Source organism: Lissotriton vulgaris, chromosome 2_1 (genome assembly GCF_964263255.1).
Source record: "Lissotriton vulgaris chromosome 2_1, aLisVul1.2, whole genome shotgun sequence".
NCBI classification, from domain to species: domain Eukaryota; kingdom Metazoa; phylum Chordata; class Amphibia; order Caudata; family Salamandridae; genus Lissotriton; species Lissotriton vulgaris.
The window spans coordinates 620053084-620075136 of record NC_141687.1 but is presented as its reverse complement, the minus strand read 5'-3'; the positions used below and the strand labels follow the sequence as shown (position 1 = coordinate 620075136).

General features: G+C 43.3%; 1 protein-coding gene across 1 annotated transcript in view; it reads right to left on the bottom strand.

The window, feature by feature from the left end:
• The window catches only part of RBBP4 (RB binding protein 4, chromatin remodeling factor), a 92196-nt gene that overhangs the window by 57188 nt on the left and 12955 nt on the right, over positions 1–22053 (bottom strand). Inside the window, exons 2-4 of the mRNA XM_086955710.1 lie at positions 16466–16613; positions 15529–15674; positions 6854–7027 (exon numbers count right to left, since the gene is read on the bottom strand). Coding sequence (XP_086811836.1) covers positions 6854–7027; positions 15529–15674; positions 16466–16613 — 468 coding nt within the window. The remainder of the gene's footprint in view (positions 1–6853; positions 7028–15528; positions 15675–16465; positions 16614–22053) is intronic.

Below are 22053 nucleotides of genomic sequence, written 5' to 3'. Positions count from 1 at the left end.
AAATACTTGAAAAATATGCTTCCAGTCTGCTTGAGAAGATGTGACAATGCTCAGTTTTAGATCTGTGGCGCCTGCCAACTGAACAAATGTAACCACAAACACCAAACTGGCTCAGTGGGAAAGTACATTATACACACTCAAAATTAGGGAGAAAGCTAAACACAGGGGCATCCAATACAATGTTTCAGCTAGGAATAACTAAGGAGAAATGTAGTTGAGCTTATATAGCGCACAGCTACCCGCAGTGGGTGTCCCGGCGCTTGCTTAGGGAACCCGTCCTGATATTCCCCTGTGTGATAGCCCCAGCGGGTATCCACAAGGTGAAAGTCAGGCATCCCGCCGCGAGGGGCCGTTGTGGAGATTAAGCAAGCTATTGCCCAGAGTCGCAGAGTGTGAACCCGTGAGTCGAGAAGGCACCGGAGCGAGAATTATCGAGTCCGTGGAATTATTAGCCCAAGACCCGCCGAGGCGGGGAATTGAACCCTGGTCCAGGACCGATCTCTTCTTCGCTTCTGGGTCTGCCGCCTCTAACCCCTGAGCCACACTTCTCCACAAGAAGAGATGCTAAGTCTGCCAATCAGAAAAGATTTAGCACATTTTAGCACCAAACCACAAATACAGAGAACATGTAGTATCGTAAGCAGGATGCTTTGGTTGACTATGGCAAAAGAAGCCAACTGATCAAGTGTAATCAGGGCTCCAACGTGGTTATTATTCACTTTTCATCTTCATTTAGCCCATCGCACTGTAATCACAGTTTTGGTGTCTCAAGAAGAGCAGAGCTTATTTAATGAGATTTAATTAAGTCTATAATCATTATAAAATAGGTTAAGTTATCGGACTTTAGCTATATAAACAGACTCCGCTTGGAGTCCTTTTAAGAGTAGAGTCAACTAAAAACTTCAGGATTACTAAAAGATTGCAAACAATTGTCTCTCAATGTATTCACCACAACCAAAAACAAGCATTTGCAATGCAATAGGTCTCGCAGTTGTTAGAGTTTGAGCCATTGTAATTGGCAATGCCTTTTATTTAAGTTTTATAAACCAACACATAAATAAAAGGCATTGCCATTTACAATGGCAATGGCTCAAACAACTGGCACCCTATAGTCAGCTGGCACACTATGCCGAGCACAGATTTTGAGTTTTTCTGTGTTTAAACACGCCCTTGATTATGTCGGCCACACCCCTTTGAGAGACTGCCGAATTATTTCATCCCACTAAGTAGGGCTTTAAGTTGGTTGAAAAAACTGAGTGGTCTCTCGAAGAAGCGTGGCCATGAAGTTAAGGGTGTGGCTTAAAATCGTGTAAACTAAAAATCTGTGTTCAGCATAGGGATTTTGCTGTTTCTGTGATTGAATACAGACATATAATCCAACAAGTAACATTACACCTACATCAAGCCACGGCTATTGTCTTTGTCAATGGCTGTTAGTTGCGTAAGATACAGAATCAAGAAATCAAGAACTATGGCTTTGTTGTACATCATATTGAAAATGCTTCAGTTTTGAAATGATGAGACTGTGAAAGGAGTCTCTTCGAAGTTATCCCAAAGGAAGTGTAGGTGGTACTGCTGCAGAGTTAAATATATTTTTTCAACCGAGGGTGAGCACAAAAACGGAGAGCATGATAGGGACCAGTATCAGCACCTGCATCAGCAGGACCCGCTCCGCTTAAATCGCTGCCGCTAAGCCATACCACTTAGTGTACAGCCTTATTTATACACGAAGGTGCCGTAAGCATCGAAACTGTAGTGCAGGCAGCGATGCCAGCTCTATTAATTATCCACTCTTCGGAAGGCGGGGTGTAGGTTTCTCACTCGTTAGATGTTGCAAACAGGTGTGTTTTTGGTGATTGTACTTTCACCAACAGCTCATACAAAACCATTAAGTCAGAAAACAATTAGACGGGTGGGTATAACTCCCTAGTTTTGAGTAGGTTGCTGCAGACATGATTTAACAATTAATAGAGTGCTTAGAAGTGGACCAGCCCCTGCAGTCAGCACTGCACATAAAAATGCTGCATATTACTGGATGGTTCACGACACACCCTTGCAGTCCACACAGAGAGATGTCCAAGAAAACAGAGCTTAATCTGAATTTCAACGCTAGCTTACCCACTTAGCCAACGTGTGACCCTGAGCACACACCTGTACGACTCATAAAAGACGAACGCTCAAGTAGTCCATAGATGCGCTTTACTTATAAAAACCATTCATCTATACTGGACTCTTATTTCACCACGCAGCAGAAAAGTAAGCCATGCGCAAATAAGCGCTTGGATGAGGTTTATGTAAATACGACGCATCTTCTCGCGGGACAAACTAAAGTATAACAGTGTAGGAGCGATGTTACCCGAACACCTCTGCGAACCATAACACAAATTGAGTGGTTAGGGCGGAAAATACATGATAGATTGATAGAAACCACATATCCCTGCCCTCGTTAGTCTAAAACATGAAGCGAGCTGCCTCAGACCCCGCTTTTAAGCACCTCTTTCCACGACCAGAAATAACAAGCTTCTGTGTTCCTGTGAGTTCTAAATGAAAAGTGCTTTTGTGTAAGTGGTAAAAACTTACGGACAGCGGATTGCGGGCCGGGGGAGAAGTAGTGCAACAAGGCGCTGGAGCACAGGAAGTCTAACGAGGGCCGGCAGTCCAGGAGCAGCAGCCGCCCCCACGCGCAGCAGCCACCGGAGACGGCGAGCGTCCATTGACGTCATCATCATCATAGGGCTGTGGCGCACGGCGGAGACCTCGCCGTGCACATCACCAGCTCCGACACTGACTCACGGGCACGACCCAATCCAATCCAATGCGCGCGTGGCCAGCTCTCGTCTCTCCCTCTCCCATTGACGATGCTGGACTCCTGTCTCCCCTCGTTGTCGGCTGAGCCGACAGCTATAGTGCTCTCAGCGAGAGCGCGCCTTAACGAGAACATCTACTTTAAAAGCGGCGCATGAAGAAGTTGCTTATAGGACTAGATGCTCCGCTAGAGTAGATCAAATTAAATAAATTAGAACACAGACTAAACAGCATAATTGAGTGTGTTGCAACAGAAGGTATTTAACACAATCTAGAGCGGAATTATTTCGATTTTTCACATGGGTAAGGAATATTTTTGATCCACAAAAATCAGCAAGCGAACTACACAACTGCACCGATCTATACTACATGTTTGACCCTTTTGCTTATTTGTATTAACTGTTTATTACTCACAGGTTGGCTCTGTAACCGCATATTTGTACTTCTCTGTACTCATGTTGGGCTTAGCTGCCACCAATTTGTACTTATTGACCTATTGTTTTATCTTTTTAACCATGCTCCCACATGTACTTCTCTTTGTAAAGCGCTCTGATATCTGCAAGGATCTTGTCCGCGCTATATAAAACTTTCAAAATAAAATAAATAAAATTCAAGATAAAATGCTTGCATTTAAAGTGAATTATGAAACTATATGGGCATGTTAGATGCTTCCGTTCTAATACAGTAACCACCTATTGTCTTCTAATAAGTTAAGCTTTGCTGTAAAGTCATACATTGTGCTTCAATCTTTCAGCTCAACGGAATCATTTGGAGATGGCAGAGATTACCACCAATTCTCACTGGGACGTCTAAAACTGGTTTTAATGACCTTAATGGTTCAAGCAGGTTCACAACCTGTTCAAAACATCTTGTAAAGTTACACTGAGTGACCTACTTAGAGCTTAAGTAGGTTACCACTATTGGAGAGCCTAGCCACAAATGAACAGTTCGTATTGTTACACTGAAGTGTGCACAGAGGGCACTATTAGCACACACGAAAAAAGGAGGCAGTTCACAGACAAACAGCCGCAAGAAGATATTGATCTAATTGTAAGCTTTACAGAACTTAAAATTAGGTTTAGGGGATTTTTAAAGTGCATGGCTACCCGCAAGCATCCCAGGACTGAAACAGGGAGGGCAAATAACAAGCTCATGGTTTAAGGGAACAACCACGTTTTGGCTTTTTTTTTTTTTTAAGACTGCTCATTTTTGATTGGCCGTAGCTCTAAATACATGCTGTTCCAGGTGTGAGAACGATCTAGAGAGCGTTGCCATAGTCAAGTCTTGAGACTACCAAGGCTTGTACCATCATCCTTCTCGACTTCTCTGGGAGTGAGCAAAGTATTTTCCAAACCATCTGAAGGATGCCAAAGAAGGTCCCCGTCAACTTATTGGCTTGCGTTTCTATGGTCAAGTTCTGTTCCAACCATATGCCCACATTTTTTATGGAGGTTTTTCGGGTAGGTGGAGGGCCCAGGTCCCAGTCCAATTAATCTCTGTGCCTGGGCCGTTCCCTAGAATCATTAGCTCAATGTGTCCCCGTTGAACTTGAGGCTACAGTTGGACATCCAAATTCCTATTTTTTCCAGGCAGGTGATTAGTTGACGGTGGTCGGAATTGGGGGTTTCTGCCATTGATACCAGCAATTGGGTATCATTGGCATATGATACGATGGAAAGTCAGAACTCCTGAACTATATGTGCTAGTGGGCTCAGGTAAATGTTAAAAAGGGTCGGGCTCAGTGAGGATCCCCGCGGCACTCCACACTGGGCCACGGATGTGTCTGACAGGACGCCTGCTTCCAAGCATTGAAAGGATCTATTGCTTAGATACAAGGCCACCCATTGATTGGTTGTGCGTCTGATCCCAATGCCTTTGTTAATGAGAATCTTTTGATCTACCGCGTCGAAGGCCATACTTGGGTCTAATAGCAGGATGGTGGCGGTTCTACCTTGATAAAGTAAGGATTTTAGCTTTTCAGTGACTACGAGCAGGGCTGACTCAGTATTGTGTTCCGGGCGGAACCCCATCCGAGTCTGGTTTAGAATACAATTTTCTTCCAGAAATTGTAAGATGGTGCAGTTCACAAGTTTCCTTACCCAAGATGAGCAGCAGTGAGTTGGGACGATAATTTCCCATGGAAGCCAGATCTAGTTGAGTTTTTTTTAGCAAAGGTTTTACAATGGCATGCTTCCAGTCTTTAGGTACTAAACCATTCTCGAGATACAGGGAGATGATACTAGCAAGTTTGGCCAGGATGGAGTCACCCCCTTGGACGAGAATATGCAGTGGGGAGGGATCCATTGAAGACTCGGATTTGATTTTGCTTAGGAGTAGACTGGCCTGTTCTTTGCTCATTGTAGGAAAGGTAAGCAAAGCTGGGGAAAGGGGAGTCTTGGGCTCCTCAGAGCCAGAATCGAAATCCAGAGTTTCTATAGGGTTGTGTTGCCTCGAAGGTCTGGCCTCAGTTGTAGATGTTAACTACCTTACTCTTGAAAAATGTAGCTAAAATTGTTACATCTCTTTTGATGGTTGGGGAGTGTGTGTACCTGATTCAACAATTGTAAGCGATTTTACAACATTAACATGTGAATAGGGGTGGATTACACATGATTGAAGTTCCACATATATAGAAGTCAAACGTGAAAAAAGGAATGGGAATTAAAGCTTCCACTAAATGCCTAATTTCAACGTGACCAACCAGAGCGCACAGCCGATGACACAATTAGCTTTTCCTATAATACAAACAGAGCAATGTGCAGGCAACTGCACAATATCTTTTTAGCTCCCCCCCCCACTCTTTTGCTTGCCCCTGAGCAGATGATTACCAACACATTGCCCTGCCGATTTATCACACAACTATATACTTCAATGCAAAACACTGCGCCAGTGATTGTGCCCAAGGCATAACATGATTGGAACGTAGAACTAGACTATCAGATAACAGATGAAGTCTGTACTTTCTGCTGCGGCCAACTTTCAATGCCATCGCCAAATTAAAGGCAGAGGCTAATTCATTTCAAATACTTGCATAGGTTTTATAAAAACCCTTCCCAACTGCATCGCATGGGGATTAGACCGGATTGAAATTGGAGGTGTGGGATTGCCCCTGCTACCTTTCTCAACATGTCCTGGCTTTGCACACCAGTAGCAGCCTTCTGGGCAGACATATTTAATTAAATACAGGAGATTTTAGGGATCTTCAATGAACCTCTACCGCTCATTGGTTTACTGGGATATGTCAAGGATACCAAGCCAGAGCACGGTAAATTACACGCCATGTTACTTCTGCTTGCTAACCGACGAGGTCTGCTTGCTAACCGACAAGTAGCGATTCATTGAGGGGGTGGGAGGAATAGAAGGGCTTCTACGAGCAAGGCATGGATACAAGATGTTTTTAGTCACACTCCAATGTCCACCTTCTGGGAACTGATGCAGGCGGCCTCTAGACCCAAGAACACATGGAACCCGTTTTTGGATTGGTTGAAGGCCCAACACAGTAGCAACAGCCCCTCTCCAATCCCAGCTAACGGTTAGAGCTCATTCTAGCAAACACTGCGCAGATATGGAGGGAATGTCAGGCTAACTTATTGTATATTTCTGCGGTCTTAATGTTTATGGATAACCTGCAAATGGGACCCTGCACAGGAATTGCTCTTATACCGCATTCACAGTACTAAATGTGCGGCTACTAGCTCTGCTGGTTGCTATGGGAACTTGCACAATAATCTTCTATTCCCTGTTTGTTAAGGTTTATGTTTACGCATCTCGAACTGTATATCCATCCGAGTTTGGCAACTGCAATACAATCGGAAATGCGATATGTTGATTTTTTCGTTTGGAAAGGTTAATATATATATATATTTTTTTTAAATGCCTGAGTTCAACACTTACACAGGAATCACCTTCACAGGGCACCAGAATCATTCACCCTCCTGTCCAAGGAACTCTCTCAACAACTTGGCTGAGGCTGCCAAACAAATTAATAGACTGGTGGCTTCTACAGTGAACACCAGAGCTGTACAATTAATTGCGAAAGAACAGTTACCTGGCTTTGAAGGGTGCTTGGTGTAGTCAAACACAAGAACATCACTTGAAGGTGTCTTGGTGGCAATGATGCAGGGATTCTGTGGCATGTATCTCGCACGGTTGACTTCTCCTTCATGATTGATTTTAATTTCAATTTCTATCTTCCCACTTACAGAACCAAATCCACCAAACTCTAAAGAAATTGAGAGAGAGAGAAGAAAAAAGACTGAGAAAAACATTTTCATACAAGGAAGATTATTTTCATACAAGGAAGATGTGGCGAGTAGTAGATAATAGCCATTTTGCTCCCGCAGCCTGTAGCAGTGCTCACTAGTGGAAGAATGGAGATTTATGGCAACGGCTCAAAGTACTTAATTTTAGAAAAGTACTTACATTTAGAAGACAACCTACACAGTAAGGTTCAGTTGGTCTTGAATAGCTCAAAGTGTTCTCCAAGGTGCCATTCTGCACTAGGATTGCCAATATTCACATTTCATTTCAATGTAGCTTACAAACAATACAATTAAGTCCTGCACCAAGGATCAATATTCAAGGGGTCATTCAGTGAACAATTTCTAAACGGGTCTCAAAATCCAACAAGTAATATACAAAAAGTGGATTGTTATTACAGAATTGATCAGAAGATGGATTGTCTACACTCCAGGGTGACTTTCAAATAAACAGGAAAATAAACATCCTCACATTTCCCCATGCAGTTAAAAACTAATAAACCTATTAACATCAAAAGGCGCTAGGCTCTTTAAGTCCAGGACCTCATTTATATATTTTCTCGTCATTAAATAAATAGTTTTGTGTGGGAAAACCAAAGGCGTGTGTTCCCACCATTTCACACTATACATTTTTTGTGGTCCTAAAGTGGAGATGCTTTTAGACTACATTGTGAGCAGACCAAAAGATAAATGCAGGTCTGGAAAGTAGTTGAAAAAAAGAAACTGTAAAATAATGCTCTCTACGGCATTGGCTCTTAACCTGTGGTCCGCGGAACCCTGGGGCTCGGATAAGGTTCAACAAAATGAAATACATAAACTGAAACTCAGACGTGGTCATTTGTATCTTGAAGCTGAAGCTGAGGCTGTTAGACCATCCGGGTTATTAGTTTCCATGTCGCGTTCCACGTCTTCAAGCATAAGTTTGAGCTTCATAGGGTCCGTGAAGTAGTGAGACTATCCTCGTATTGTCACCCTGTACTTCGCTGGGCCCACAAAACTAAATTGGTATCCCTTCACTGACAGTTGTGGACGTAGGGCAAGGAAGGCCTTCCTTATTTCCACGGTCTCCTTACTGTAGTCTTGAGAAATGTAGACCTTGGTGTCCTTCCACAGAATATGATTGTGCTTTCGCACGAAGGCAAGGATTTGCTCCACATGTTGGTAGCGTAATGGTTTACATACGATGGGCCTTGGTCCTCTCTGCGTCTTAGTGATTCTTCCTGGTACTCTATGTGCTCTGTCAAATTCAAGAGAGTTTGTAAAAGTCAGGTTCGTGGCTTTAGTGAACCAGGATTCCAAGAACTGAATGCATGAACCTTCCGATTCTTCTGACCCTTCCGGAATTCCAAAAATGCGTAGGTTCCCCCTCCTATTCCTGTCCTCCAACTCGGCCAGTCGTCTAGTTGTCTGGTCGGATGAGATGTGTAGGTGTTTCAGAGCCGTTGAAGTTTTAACCTCTATGTCTTCCAGGCGACTGATCCGGGATTCTGTTTCTGTAAGGCGCGCATTAGTATCTCGGATATCTTGACGGATTGCCACCACTTCCTCCTTAGTGACCTTGGCTAGGTCCTTCACTTAGTCTAGCCTATTCAATATCATGTCAAGTGCGTCCGGAGTAACTTTCTTTGGTTTGTTTGGTGATCCCGGGTTCGAGTGATCTGATTTAAGTCTCTTAAGGGTTCCCTGATCTTTAGTATCCATTGCGACCACTAGATCCTTCTCTGGGTTGCTTAGAATTTTGGGCAGTGACCTGAAAGCTACGCTTCGGCACTCACGTGGGGCAAAATAAACAGCACCAGCCTACATAGGAGATTGGTCAGCCAGAACTCAGTTCACTGGTAGTAATAACACTTCGCAAAAGGCATTTGAGGAACAGGGCATCCCAGCCATTCATTCAATATGTGCACGTGGCGCTTGTTGAGACTGGAACATTAGGGAGCCCACTGTGAATTGATGTCAAGCAATCCAGGCGCTCATTTCAGCAGATTTAAGCCCTCATGAACATATTATCAGACATTGTGAGCAGCTCATGCATTGTGACTTTAGGGAATGCATTGTGGACTAATGGCAGGCACTCCAGGCACACAGCGTAGCAACATCCATCTCCCCTGACCAGTTCAGGAATGTGTGACTACTTTCTTCCTCACATGTCAGAGTAGTTCTCATCAATGCTCGCCTGGCGTCAAAATCCGGCTGATTTGGGCAGAGTTAGTGAGGAGGGACACTTTGCCTCGGTCTTTCAGGCATTACCGAGTAGCGGCCGCCATCTTAGTAAAGGCAGAGGAAGTCTCGACATGGCCGATCGCACTGTACTCACGCGATCGGTAATTTCAGCTGTCTGCCCCGGTGTGCAATTTTTTGTAGACGTGTCCACCTACTTCAGCCCCTCTTGTGATGTCGGATTTACCGCTGCGCTCCGCAGGAGCTCACTTCGTGCTCCGTTTTCCCTCCTCCGGTCGCGCTGCCGCCATGGACGTCCGAAGCCTCACTCGGCGCAGCTCTCGTTCCGCTGCAGCTACGGACACGCAGGTCAGCTCATTGCAGTCAGGGAGTGATCCGATGCTTGATTCTTCGTTCACATCCCAGCTGCAGGCACAGAAAGGCGTTACAATTTCGAGTGAAGACGCTCGTGACGGGAGGAGAGACGCTCTAAACCGCCATCTTCCTCGGCGTCCTGTTAATGTTAAAAGTCTAATGGGCTTGTCTATTGCTAGGCAACTACAGGATAGGGTCTCAAGTTTACGGAAGCCTTCTAGCACTAGAAGCTCTATGGTGCCCTGAAATGTGGCGTAAGGGTTTGAACTAAAGTTCTGGAAGTTTCTTTATTTTACTTCTCTCGTTTTGATCTGGCGTGGACCTGCTATTATTGATCTAAACTTTTTGAATTGAGCTGGCTCGCCTTGGTGATTCCTCTGAGGCGGTGGCCGGTGAGATATGAATCGTAACGTGTTGACTAACTCCAGACTCCGGTACACTGGCAGGTTACTCGAAGTAGACCTGATTTCGCTCCGGCCACACTGAGACTCTCTGTTTAAGGAAATGATTGCTGATGATCTATTGTTTTTGCTTAGGTTATTCACCACTGATGCGTTGACCTAGAAACTACTAACCATTACGTGCCTTTAATGAAGGATATGATGCTATAATATCTTCCAATGGGCCGTGTTGTTGTATTCTCAACTTTCTGTTCGATAGTCATAGTTTAGTGGGCACTCGGGAATTTTTCTGATTTATCAAGAACATACAGTGGGAGCGCGCTATTGATTACATGTTGGTTCTGCAACACCATTCCAACGTTCCACTGCTTGCGTAGTGTTTGTATGCATTTTGCGTTATGCATGGTTGTTCCAATGTCTATACATGACTAGTTTAGACTAGAGGGTTACTGCGGTTTTCCTCACGTCGCCATGCTTCTGTACCACAGTTGGGGTGGGTGGGGTGGGGGGATGTGGGGGATTGGGGGGGGGATGGGTGTTGTGTTCTATGGTTTGTATTATTTTTTCTTCTTTTTCCTTCATTCTCTTTCCCTCTTCTTCTCTTTTCCGTGCCACTTCTTTCTCTTCTGGTCTATCTCTTTGCTCTTGATTGGACAAGTTGTATCATGCATATGCTGTGTTTGTATACCTGTACTCAGACCAGTCATGCTATATCCCTGGGCACCCAAATGTCTACTCATGGGTTTCGACCGTTTTACATCATATGGAGCAAAACAGTGTGTTCTTTACATAATGCGCCGTGTAACATGTCTTTCCTTGGCTCTCATGGAGCAACCATGACACATACACTATTGTAAATGTCACATACAACACTGTCCACTCCACTTGGTACAACCTCATTTGACCGATTGAAAATTCTGTCCATGAATGTTAAGGGTCTGAATCAGCCCGTTAAAAAACAAAAAATATTAGACTATTTGCGTAGACCGAAGGGGGACATCGTTCTGCTGCAAGAGACCAAACTAAATGCTAAACAATTCTACACTCTGCGCAACAAGTTTTATTCGGAGGTTGTAGGATCTAGTGCACTCGGTAAAAAGAATGGAGTTCTGGTATTATTGTCAAAAAAGTCCAAGGTAGAATTGCTGTCATCCTCATCAGATGAAAAAGGTCGCTGGGTCACGGTGAAACTTTCTAGGGATAACACGGAATTCTTTGTCACTAATGTTTACGCACCGAACACTAATGACTTAGAATTTTGGCAGGACTTAGTCAAGCAGATTGCAACGATACCTGATACGGCGGTACATATAATTGGGGGTGATTTTAATCTTCCATTTGACCCGGCCTTAAATAGGGACTCTAAGTGTGCATTCAAACCGAACAAGTCACATAATGCCTTCATCAAATTATGTCAACAATTTCATTTAATTGATGCTTGGAGAATACAAAACCCTACTGATAGGGACTACACATTCTACTCTTCCCCTCACGATTCGTTCTCCCGCATTGATTACATTTTCATTACACAAAATGGCGTCGCAAGGATAGAGGATACATCAATTGAACCAAGGGTACTGTCAGACCACTCATGCATATCTCTATCCATCAGTAACATTAAACCGTCCCCTAAACAAACGTCTTGGAGACTCAATGAAGAAATCTTACACAAAGAACAAAATAGAACTGAAATTCTGACAGCTATTAGATCTTATTTAGAGACTAATGCGAGAGGGGACACTTCAGACCTAGTGCGATGGGAGGCTTTGAAAAGTACAATAAGGGGGGTGTGCATCTAAATCCGTTCAGCAATGAACAGAGATTGTAATGCAAAGCTGGAAGGGCTGGAGGCTGAGATAGCTACTCTAGAGAACAAACACCAAATGACAAGGGACCGGGAAACATTCAATATCATGACCAACAGAAAATACGAATATAACAAGCTAGTGAGCGAAAGGGCGGGAGTGTGGCTAGATAGAAAGCGAAGGTTTAAGCTATGTGAATCTAATAAAGCAGGTAAGACCCTGGCGGCATACTTAAAATTCAAAGTGCAAAAGAATGCTATTAATGTTATCAGGGATTCGGCGGGAGTTGCTCATTCGGACCCCCAAAAAATAACTGAGGTCTTTAAAGACTTTTACGAGGACTTATACGCTAAAAACGAATTGGTGGCTGAAGACAAAATTTAGGAATATCTACAGGAATGTGTACTACCAAAGTTAAAGCCTGAAGAACAACTTGGACTTAATGAGCCGATCTCGGCTACTGAGGTTGAAAAAGCGATCAGGGGATTGAAATGTGGGAAAGCACCGGGTCCGGATGGCTTTACGGCCAAATTTTATAAAAGCTTTACAACGGATTTGGTTGATCCACTTCTGAACCTCTTTCACGAATTTACGGAGTCAGGGGAGGTGAAGGGCACGTTGGCAGAAGCGACTATTGCAGTTCTGCCTAAGGACGGCAAAGACCCGTCATTACCAAAGAATTATAGGCCGATTTCCCTGATTAATCTAGATTGTAAATTGCTAGCCATGATTTTGTCAGCCCGTTTGCAAAAAGTCCTTCCTACCCTCGTACACCCGTCTCAAGCGGGTTTTTAAAACATAGACTGTCTAGTGATAACACCAGAGTACTAGCCCATGCCCTAGAAAAAGCAAAACTTCTGAAAACTCCCACGGTAGCTGTCACACTAGATGCGGAAAAAGCCTTCGACAAGGTAGATTGGTCCTTCCTTGAGGCAGTTTCACACAACTTTAACCTAGGAGAGACGTTTACTAAAATTGTAATGGCTTTGTATGCCGGCCCTACTGCTAAGGTCAGAGCGGGTGGCTCCTTCTCTTCTTTTTGTTTAAAACAAGGGACGAGACAAGGTTGCCCGTTATCACCATCTCTGTTTTTACTAGCAATAGAACCCTTTCTGTGGCATATTAGACATAATGAAGCCATTGCTGGGGTTCCATTTGATGACTGCACTGTAAAATTGACTGCATACGCCGATGATGTGCTGATCCTGACGGAAAAAGCTGACGAGGCTATCCCGGCCTTGATGGACACAATTGAGGGGTTCTCTAGAGTCTCAGGGTATAAACTGAATAAGGATAAAACAGAAGTTAAGTTACTAAACAACATCGGGGGTAAAGAAATTCTGGGATCGTCTGGCCTCACCTGGCAACCAAAAGCTTTTAAATATTTGGGCCTAGATTTTGAGAAGGACTTGATTACGACTCTGAAGTTAAATGAAGACTTAACGTTAAAAAAGATATCCACGCTGCTAGACAGCTGGTCACCAAAATTTTTGTCCTGGTGGGGTAGGGTAGGGTTGAGACTCTTAAAATGATGTGCACGCCTCTAGTTAACTACCTAGCTTGCATGCTCCCCATGACTTTTTCAGACGAATTCATCAAGAAGGTAGACATGTGGCGAGGAAAAAAAGCCAGGATATCACTAAAAAAGCTGCAACTAGCAAAAGAAAAGGGCGGCCTGGGCCTGCCCTCGTTCAGGAACTACCAAACAGCCTTCCTCTGTAAGCAAGGGGGCCCTCTGGCTGGTTGATGATACATCCTACACTCCAGTATGGCTAACTATTGAACGGTCGTTAATGGCACGTGCACCCCTCTCGGCTCTCCTCACCATGGACTTGGCCCATGTACCTCACTCTAAATACATCCTAGTAAATACCAGAAGAGCACTCCTTCGACTTGACCAGTCCCATAAGACTGCTTTGGTGATTAAGAGATCCACCCTACTCTCATTATGGCATAACCCTATGCTCCGGATAGAGGGGAAGACCCTTTACTGGGAACTGTGGGCTGCAAAAGGTATACACATAGTGAACGACCTCTATGATAATGGCAGGCCCCTACCCTTTGACACTGCAAGAGAAATTTAATTTACCACCCATAGAATTCTACCAGTTCCTGAAACTGAAAGCCGCTATCTCCAAATGCCCCCTCAATACAGACTTGCCCTGGCTGGTGACCCGTCTCCGAACACTGTACCATGCTGATCATTTTGTATCCAGAATATATAAACTGCTCCTCCCCCTGCCCAAGAAACCACATAGGTTGACCGAAAGTAAGTGGGAATCGGAGCCTAACTCCACAGGCATCGTATTAGACTGGGAGGTAATACACAACACCGCACTAACAAACAAGATATCCCCGATCCTATGTCAAACGAAATATATGTTGTTAAACAGAGTGTTCTGGACCCCCCAGAAATTGTTTAAATGTAAACTGAGGGATACGCCTAACTGTTGGAACTGCCAGGAAGCACCTGGTGACTTGGCACACATGCTTTTTAATTGTTCCCTATTGCGACCATTTTGGAGTAAAATATTTACATATATTCAACAAGTGCTTGGAATCTCACCTATCCAGGAATTTATATATGTCATTTTGGGTCCTCTGGAGGCACAATTGCCGGACATTCATGACAGACAATTGCTTGATATCATGTTGACATTGGCGTGCAAGGTCATACTTTACAAATGGAAAAATTTTGCTGAAGTCAATTTCAAAATGTGGCTAGAATGGCTTTCCTTCTTAAGAGGGGCGGACAATCCTGCGCTACAGTCAGCCACTTGGAAGCCTTCGAACAACAAACTCTGGTCATCCCTGGATGCGTCATCCTCCCACTTTGAACCCCCATGACGCACATCTCAACAGTTAGCTTAGCTATATAGAATCTATATAGAATTTGGCGTGTTTGATTATGTATGCTTACTGTATATTTCCTGTTACGCGCACAGCGTACCAGGTCTGGGTAAACCGATTGCTATTGCCCTATGGATACACCTGTCCTCTCTCTTCTCGCCTCTTCTCTCTCTTCTTCCTCTCTTTCTCTCTCCCCCTTTTTCTTATCTTCTCTTCTTTGATTTGCTTTTGATTATTGTAAGTGTCATTGTGCCAACATTTAATCCATTTGTACCTTGGAAGATTTATTGTATTGTCTTTATTTTCATCTTTATTCTTCAATAAAAAAGATTTGAATTAAAAAAAAAGAAATACATAAACTGATAAATTCTAATTAATAAAGTATACACAATTAACAAAGGAATTTAAACATTTAAAAAATCTATTTCATTCAAAGTTAAACAAAAAAAAATCAATATTTGGGCATCTGGTGGTGCATAATTGTTTTTGTATTTTTTGTGCACTGTTTTGAGGTTCAATTAATAGACACTGCTTAGGCAGGGGGTCTCTGACCTCAAATAATGGGTCAGTGGGGGTCCCCTGATTTAAGCAACGATTCAGTGGGATGCCCACATAAGTTAAAAGGTTAAGAACCTTTTATCTAGAGTCCTGAAGCCCTTCTTGGTTGATAGGATTAAAATCAATATCCGGACAATGGCAAAAACTGCAGTGGTGCTAATGGTTTGTGCCGGGAAAGGGGGAGCAGGAGGATAAATTGTGGGACCAAACATCTGTGCTAAAATGAAGCCTTAACGCACCTAACAAAACAAAAAGTCACCTTCACATGTGTAGTGAAGCCAGAGCACCAGCAATCTGTAAAGGCACTTCACTCACCTCCTTTCTCGCTATCGTAGTGAGAAGCATCGAACTGGGCATCATCATTGGGGAGCTGCACACTAGCAATCACCAAATGGTTCTGTTCATCAGAAGTGTGTGTGCCAAGTACCAGCCGATGAATGCTGAAGTCTTTACCCTCAGGCCTGCAACATAAAGACAGCATCAGGCAATCTCATACCCGCGGCAGCCGGCACAGGTAAGTCCAGTGGGGACAGACGACGGAATAGGTATTATTTATTTCATTATAACTATTCTGTCGTCTGTCGAGTTCCCTCCCTCCCACCGCACCGCGTTAACCTGTGCCGTCCAACGCAGTCTCATACTAATCCAAAGAGAAAGCATTTGTATTGTGAACTTCTAGTGAAGATGAGCCACATGATAAAAAGTATTGTGAAAATAGCTTAACCTAACCTCATGAGAAAGATTAAAAAAGAAAAATTAAGGTGGATTATATGAGGAATATGTTACATGAGAAAGACATTCCTACAGGAAGGAATGGTGTAGCTGGAATATGAAAGGGAAAAAGGCACCAGAGAATATCCCGCACAGCAGTCTAAGGGAATAGTGGCAACTGTTTGTGCAGCAAAAAGTGCAAATCCCTTGAAACCATTATTGGTGCAACTGAGGCTATAAAGGAAAATGGGTAAGGAATAGCAGCACAGGTCGCTAGAGACTATCACTATCAAAGGGAGTGAAGAGAAGTATGTGGGATAGCTTTGTCCGCGATTTAGAAATGTGCATAATGACAGCCAGCAAGAACAACATGTATACCATTTAATACCAGCTCTCGCAGTGTGAATAGCTAAAGCACACAAAACAAGAAGTTAATCTCCCCACCCTTCCAAATCAGTTACACATAAAAACAAATCAAACGGTAGGGGGACATGAACGTCATTGTCAAGTGTGCCCTTTCTATAAAGCCAGAAAAACTCACCTGGTAACATCAGGTAGCCACTGTGCCGTCAGGCTGGGCCACTCGAGAGCATGAGTCATTACCAGGTCATATAAAAACGGAGTGTTTTTCTTCCATATTTTATATTCTTCATTGATCACTCGCTCCTCCACTGCATCATCAAAGGCTGCTACACAACATAAACAAAATCACACTAATAAGATTACCGGAGAAAAAACTAGAGGTGAAAATATATGAATTCTTAAAGTCTGGTATTCACACTGGATAGCTCATTTTACTATTATAGCTGTATATGCAAATACAAAGAGGAATAAAGAGGGGTAAAAAAAACACTTAAACGACAACAGAACCTGTGAAGTTTATGTCCACCACAAGGTATTTCTTGGCACTACGTAACAAACTTGTTTCAAATTTAGTAGAACTAATTTTATCAAGATTGGGAGAGGGAAAGGCTGCAAGGAATCACCGGTATTAGAAATTGGAACCCTGAAATAAAAAAGATAATTCAGTGGATGCATTAGTCAACTGAGCCATTAGTCTTGGCTAACGGACCATAGCAAAAATTGTCCTAAAATGGCTATATAAAGTTGTGCGGTCACGCACGTTTCTAGTCTGCATTATAGAGCATGGACTGGAGAATATACTCAACTATGGGTAGGCTGCCTTACAGTATATTCTAGAATGTACTGTGGAAAGAGTACACCTCATCCAGTCTTGAGGGACAACAGCACCTGCATACCCGTCTAGGTACCCATCGGCAGATACTCATAGTAATGTCCTTTTCCCCTGTACTACAGGGCTGTAGCTCGTGAATAGGCGATTATACCAGACTCCGCATTAACCAATACAACCGACTGTTTGAATCTATATTGATCAACTGGTGGCCTTCCAACCAGTTTGGTTTGGGAGCCAGCCACAGACCCAGATGATATTTAATGGGTTGAATCCAAAGGCAGGTTTTATTCGCTTTTCATACAACGCTCTATACTCGACAGCACCCATATCACCCAAAAGTTAAGTAGTGGGTAAGTGTAAGACTTTAACCCTGAAGACCAAGTAGCGGCTTTTAAAAGCAGCAGAGACTCATTGTCCGTAGGATAGTGAAGTGACACACACCCCTCGTTCAATACAATTGTTTAAGCTTACTTTATTAAAGCCTCAATAAAATGGTAATTTGGTTCACCATTAGCTAATTTTGAGATATAACTGGGAGGTGGGGGGGGTCCTATGTGTTTAAGTTGATAACAAAAGCAAATTCACTGATCAATGCAGATTTGAATAGATTATGGGAGTCTCCTATGAAGTGCATATGCTCAGTAAGTCACCGAAGATATAAAACTATTTATACATGTTGAACAGCAGACCCAGTAATGAAGCAGGTCAGTGAGTGAGGGTCCAATAGCTTTAAAATAGGTGTCTTGTCCCAAGAGTAGTTGGATGTACCATCTATATCAGTGCATGCTCAGTTAACTACAGATCAATCAGGTGTTTAATTTTTCTATTAAATGGCAGGCACGGAGATTATATATATATATATATATATATATATATTTTTTTTTTTAAAGGTAGCCGTTTCTGAGAAAGGAGTGGTTAAGGAGAGAGGGCAGACTGAAGAGCTTCGACAAATGGACACATTCCTTTCCTTCTTTTATTAATTGGAGGGTTAGTGTCCTCTGTGTGTTAGATAACGGGAGACTTAAGCTCATAATCGAACACTGATCAGACTATGTTGATCAAGTCTAAAAGACATGAAGGGAGTTGTAGATTTGAAGTGAAGATTGGGCTGTATGAACATGGGTGGGAGGGGACAGAAAAATGAAAACCACATTATTTTTTGTAGTGACGCAATTGAGAGATAGGTTAGTCACTAGCAGTTGTAGATAAACAGGGTTGGGTTTAGGAGAAAGTGGATTGTGTGGGATTGTTTCTGATGGTAACATTTGAGAGAAAGCAGATAGAGGAAGTATGATTTCCAACACCTTTGTAGGTAGTTACCCAAAGGCACTCTGCGGGGCCAGATGGCTGGTGTGATAGTGCTGGGGATGGAGAGCAGACTTTAAATTGATATATTAGAAATTAAAGAATAAATAGAGAGCATTATAGTTACTGTTAAAGATGCACCATCAACTAATCAATCAAGCTCACAGCATGCAATGCTTGGTTCAAGTAATGGGAGATAATATCGAAAGTTATACAGTGGGAGGTACGGGGTCCACTGCTTAACCATTCTTCATCGGCCACCCATTATGGCAAATCAAACTCTACAAGCAATACTTCTGTTCCAAGTGCAATCTGTTTACAAAGAAAAAAAAGCAACTGTGAAAAACTCAATTCAAAAACTAAAGAATAAATTCCTGGTGTAGATTTCCTTTCAATTCCACTTCGTATTTCAAACACGACTGAAACTGTGACCTCTTTGCAGACATCAAACTTCATGAATTCAATGACAGAGCTCTACAAAAACCAACTTGATTAACAAATGATCAACCAACTTTACAGAAATGTAAAAGAGGAGACATCACACAAACACTATGGGACCACTAGTCGTTCCATCCAAGTTACCCATGTATGGTCGAAACATCTCACAGATACCACCCAGATTCTGGATGATGCCATACTTATAGCTCAAAAACAGCAATCTCTAAATTAGGCTACTCAGAGTAGCCTTGGCCAAATAAGGTATAACAATTCACCAAGGACAATACTTTACATGAAAATTTCAAAGAAGGATAACATGGTACTTAGTCAAAGAATGCCATCACACTCATTCATAACTGCCTGCCAGCTGCATAGCCAATTCACTCTCAGCCAGTAGAGATCATATTCAACAGCTCCAAACACAGATCTAGGACTAAACTTAAAGCCCAACTAACCAGAAGCCGCAAACGTAACTACCACACAAGCCTTTTAAATAGTGTTAAAGCCCTGCTGCAATTATCCAAGAACACAGCCCAGCTCCACCAGAAAGCATCATCCTACACCTACAAGATCTAAATTAGTACAACGTTCAACAACCTTGCGCTCGCTTGTCTATCCCATGGAACATGTTCATAATAATTTAAGACTCCTGCTGCCTTTCAAACAGATCTAACCACACAATACATCTGAGGAGTGCATGCAGTCCCCATCAAGACTATGTGTTTTACCACCCAACCCCCCCCAGGAAAGATGGTGACCAGCCTACAAACAAAAACAAAGTCTTCTCAAGGCTCCTAAAACCTGTTCAGGAGGGTGGGCCCAAACCTAATGCACAGTCTAAGTGGGGTACCAGGGTAAGAACTGGGATGGCTTGGGGCCATGACAAATCCAGTGGGCACCAAACTGGAGCCCTTAGCTGCCTCCCCCCCCCCCCAAAAAAAAAGAATCCCCCTAGTGCACCTGCAGTAACTGCAGTGGTAAGCCACAGATGGGATCCCAGGAGAGCCCTGGCCGTGTCAGATTGCTCACCAAAGCAACTTTAGTCTCAGAGGGTGGAGAGGATTTAGCTGCCCTCGCGGTCTGGCTTGTTAACATGGAAAAATACAGACAAAGCCTCATATAAATGGGATCAGAGTTAAAGCACTGAGTGATACATGTGCAAGTGTCACTATGGTGATCGAGAAACTGATATCCTCAGAACAGTATCTGACTGGTGAGACATTCATGCTGACAACCAAACTAAGGTTTATCCCATGGCAACTGTGTCCTTGGAATGGGGAGAGCCTTGTTTGTTATGCTATGTTATGTTAATATATATTTTTAAAGCTCTCGTACGCCCGTGGGCTTCATGGCGCTATCGAAGAGGGAAGTATAAACACAACATAATACTCTAATGGTAGGCCTGTTTGAAAAGCCAGGTCTTTAGGGTCTGTCTGAATATCAGGAGATCCTGGCTCTGTCTGATCGATAGTGGTAGGGAGTTCCAGAGGGAAGCCGCTAGGTGGTAAAAGCAGCTGCCGCCCTGTCGTTTCCTTTTAAACTGAGGTACAGTTACTAGTGCCTTGTGAGCGGAACGGAGGTTCCGTGAGGGGACATATTTTGACACTAGCTCCCTGATAAAATTGGGGCCTTTGTTCTGTAGAGCTTTGAAGGTGATGCATCCGGTTTTAAAGGCCACTCTTTAAGCTACCGGAAGCCAGTGTAGCTTTTCCAGGCCTGGTCTAATAGATTGCCATTTTGGTTGTTTCCAGATAAGTCTGGCCGTCTGGTTCTGGACCAGTTGTAGTCTCCTCAAAAGACCTGCTGGGAGTTCTAAGTAGAGGCTATTTGAGAAGTCTAAGTGGGAGAGAGCAAGTGCGATAGTCACCTGAATCAGTGCAGAATGTGACAACAAGTGTGCTATTTTTTTAATCTTTCTAAGCTGGAAGAAGCTGGCAGATACAACAGCTCCCACCTGTGCCTTGAGAGAAAGATCTGCGCTGAGCGTAACCCCCAGGCTCTTAACCGACATAGATTTAGCGTGGGGGGGAGGAGGAACAGGGCAAGTGGCCAAAAGTATGGACCCCAACTTAGTTCGCTTTTCCCGGGCAAGATCAGTTCCGTCTTACCCGGGTTCAGCTTAAGATGGTTGACATTCATCCATCTCTGTATGTGTGTCATAGTCTTTTTTTAACTCGGCCACAGAGTCTGGAGTATTTAAGGGAAAGACAAGCTGAAGGTAGTCTGCATAATTAAAAACGGTGACTTTATAATTTTTTAGGGAGTGTAGTAATGGACGGAGGTATAAATTAAACAATAACGGGGAAAGTGAGGATCCCTGAGGGACCCCACAGGTGGAGAGAGATCTAGAAGCTGTGAAAGTCCCTAATCGCACTGATTGTGTGCGGCCTTCAATGAAGGAGGTTATCCAGCTCAGAGCAGGGCCCCTGCGGCCCGCCTGCTCGACACGGTTGATCAGAATGTCATAGTCAACCGTGTCGAACGCGGCTGACAAATCGAGGAGCACAAGGGCCTGATGGATATCCTGATCTGCATTGGACTTTAGAGTGTCTTGTACTGCTAGTATCACGGCTTCAGTAGAGTGGAATGGACGGAAGCCTGCCTGGTTCGGTTCCAGATACTGAGTACTCTCAATAAAGTTTGACAGGCAACTAGAGACATATGCTTCTAAAAGTTTAGACAGATAGGGCAGGAGAGAAATAGGTATGTAGTTGGTTGAATCCAGCGGGTCCGCTCCCGTTTTTTTTACTAGGGGAATAAGCAGAGCGTTCTTGAAGCTGCTGGGTACCTTACCTTGTGAGAGTGACTCATTTAGTATAGGAAGAATGCCTTGTGGAATAGCTAATCCTATCTCTTTAAAAATATGTGGTGGACAGATATCATTAGGAGAACCTGACTTGACACAGGAAAGGAGTTCCGAGAAGGACTTTGTATCAATTGGAGGGAGGGATTCCAGTGTAACTGTCATCCATAGGAGTCTGATTTAAGGGTATGGGTATGCTCTGTTTTATGGTGACAATCTTGTGTTTAAAAATATGATTTAGAGAGTCACATAGTTCTTGCGTGGGGATTACAGGAGGGGCTGTTCTCTCATTGTTGCAGAGATCGTTAACTATATTAAAAACATCTTTAGATTTATTCTGAGAGTTTAAAATGTTTGCTGAGAAATAGTCTGTTTTATGCTTTAAAAT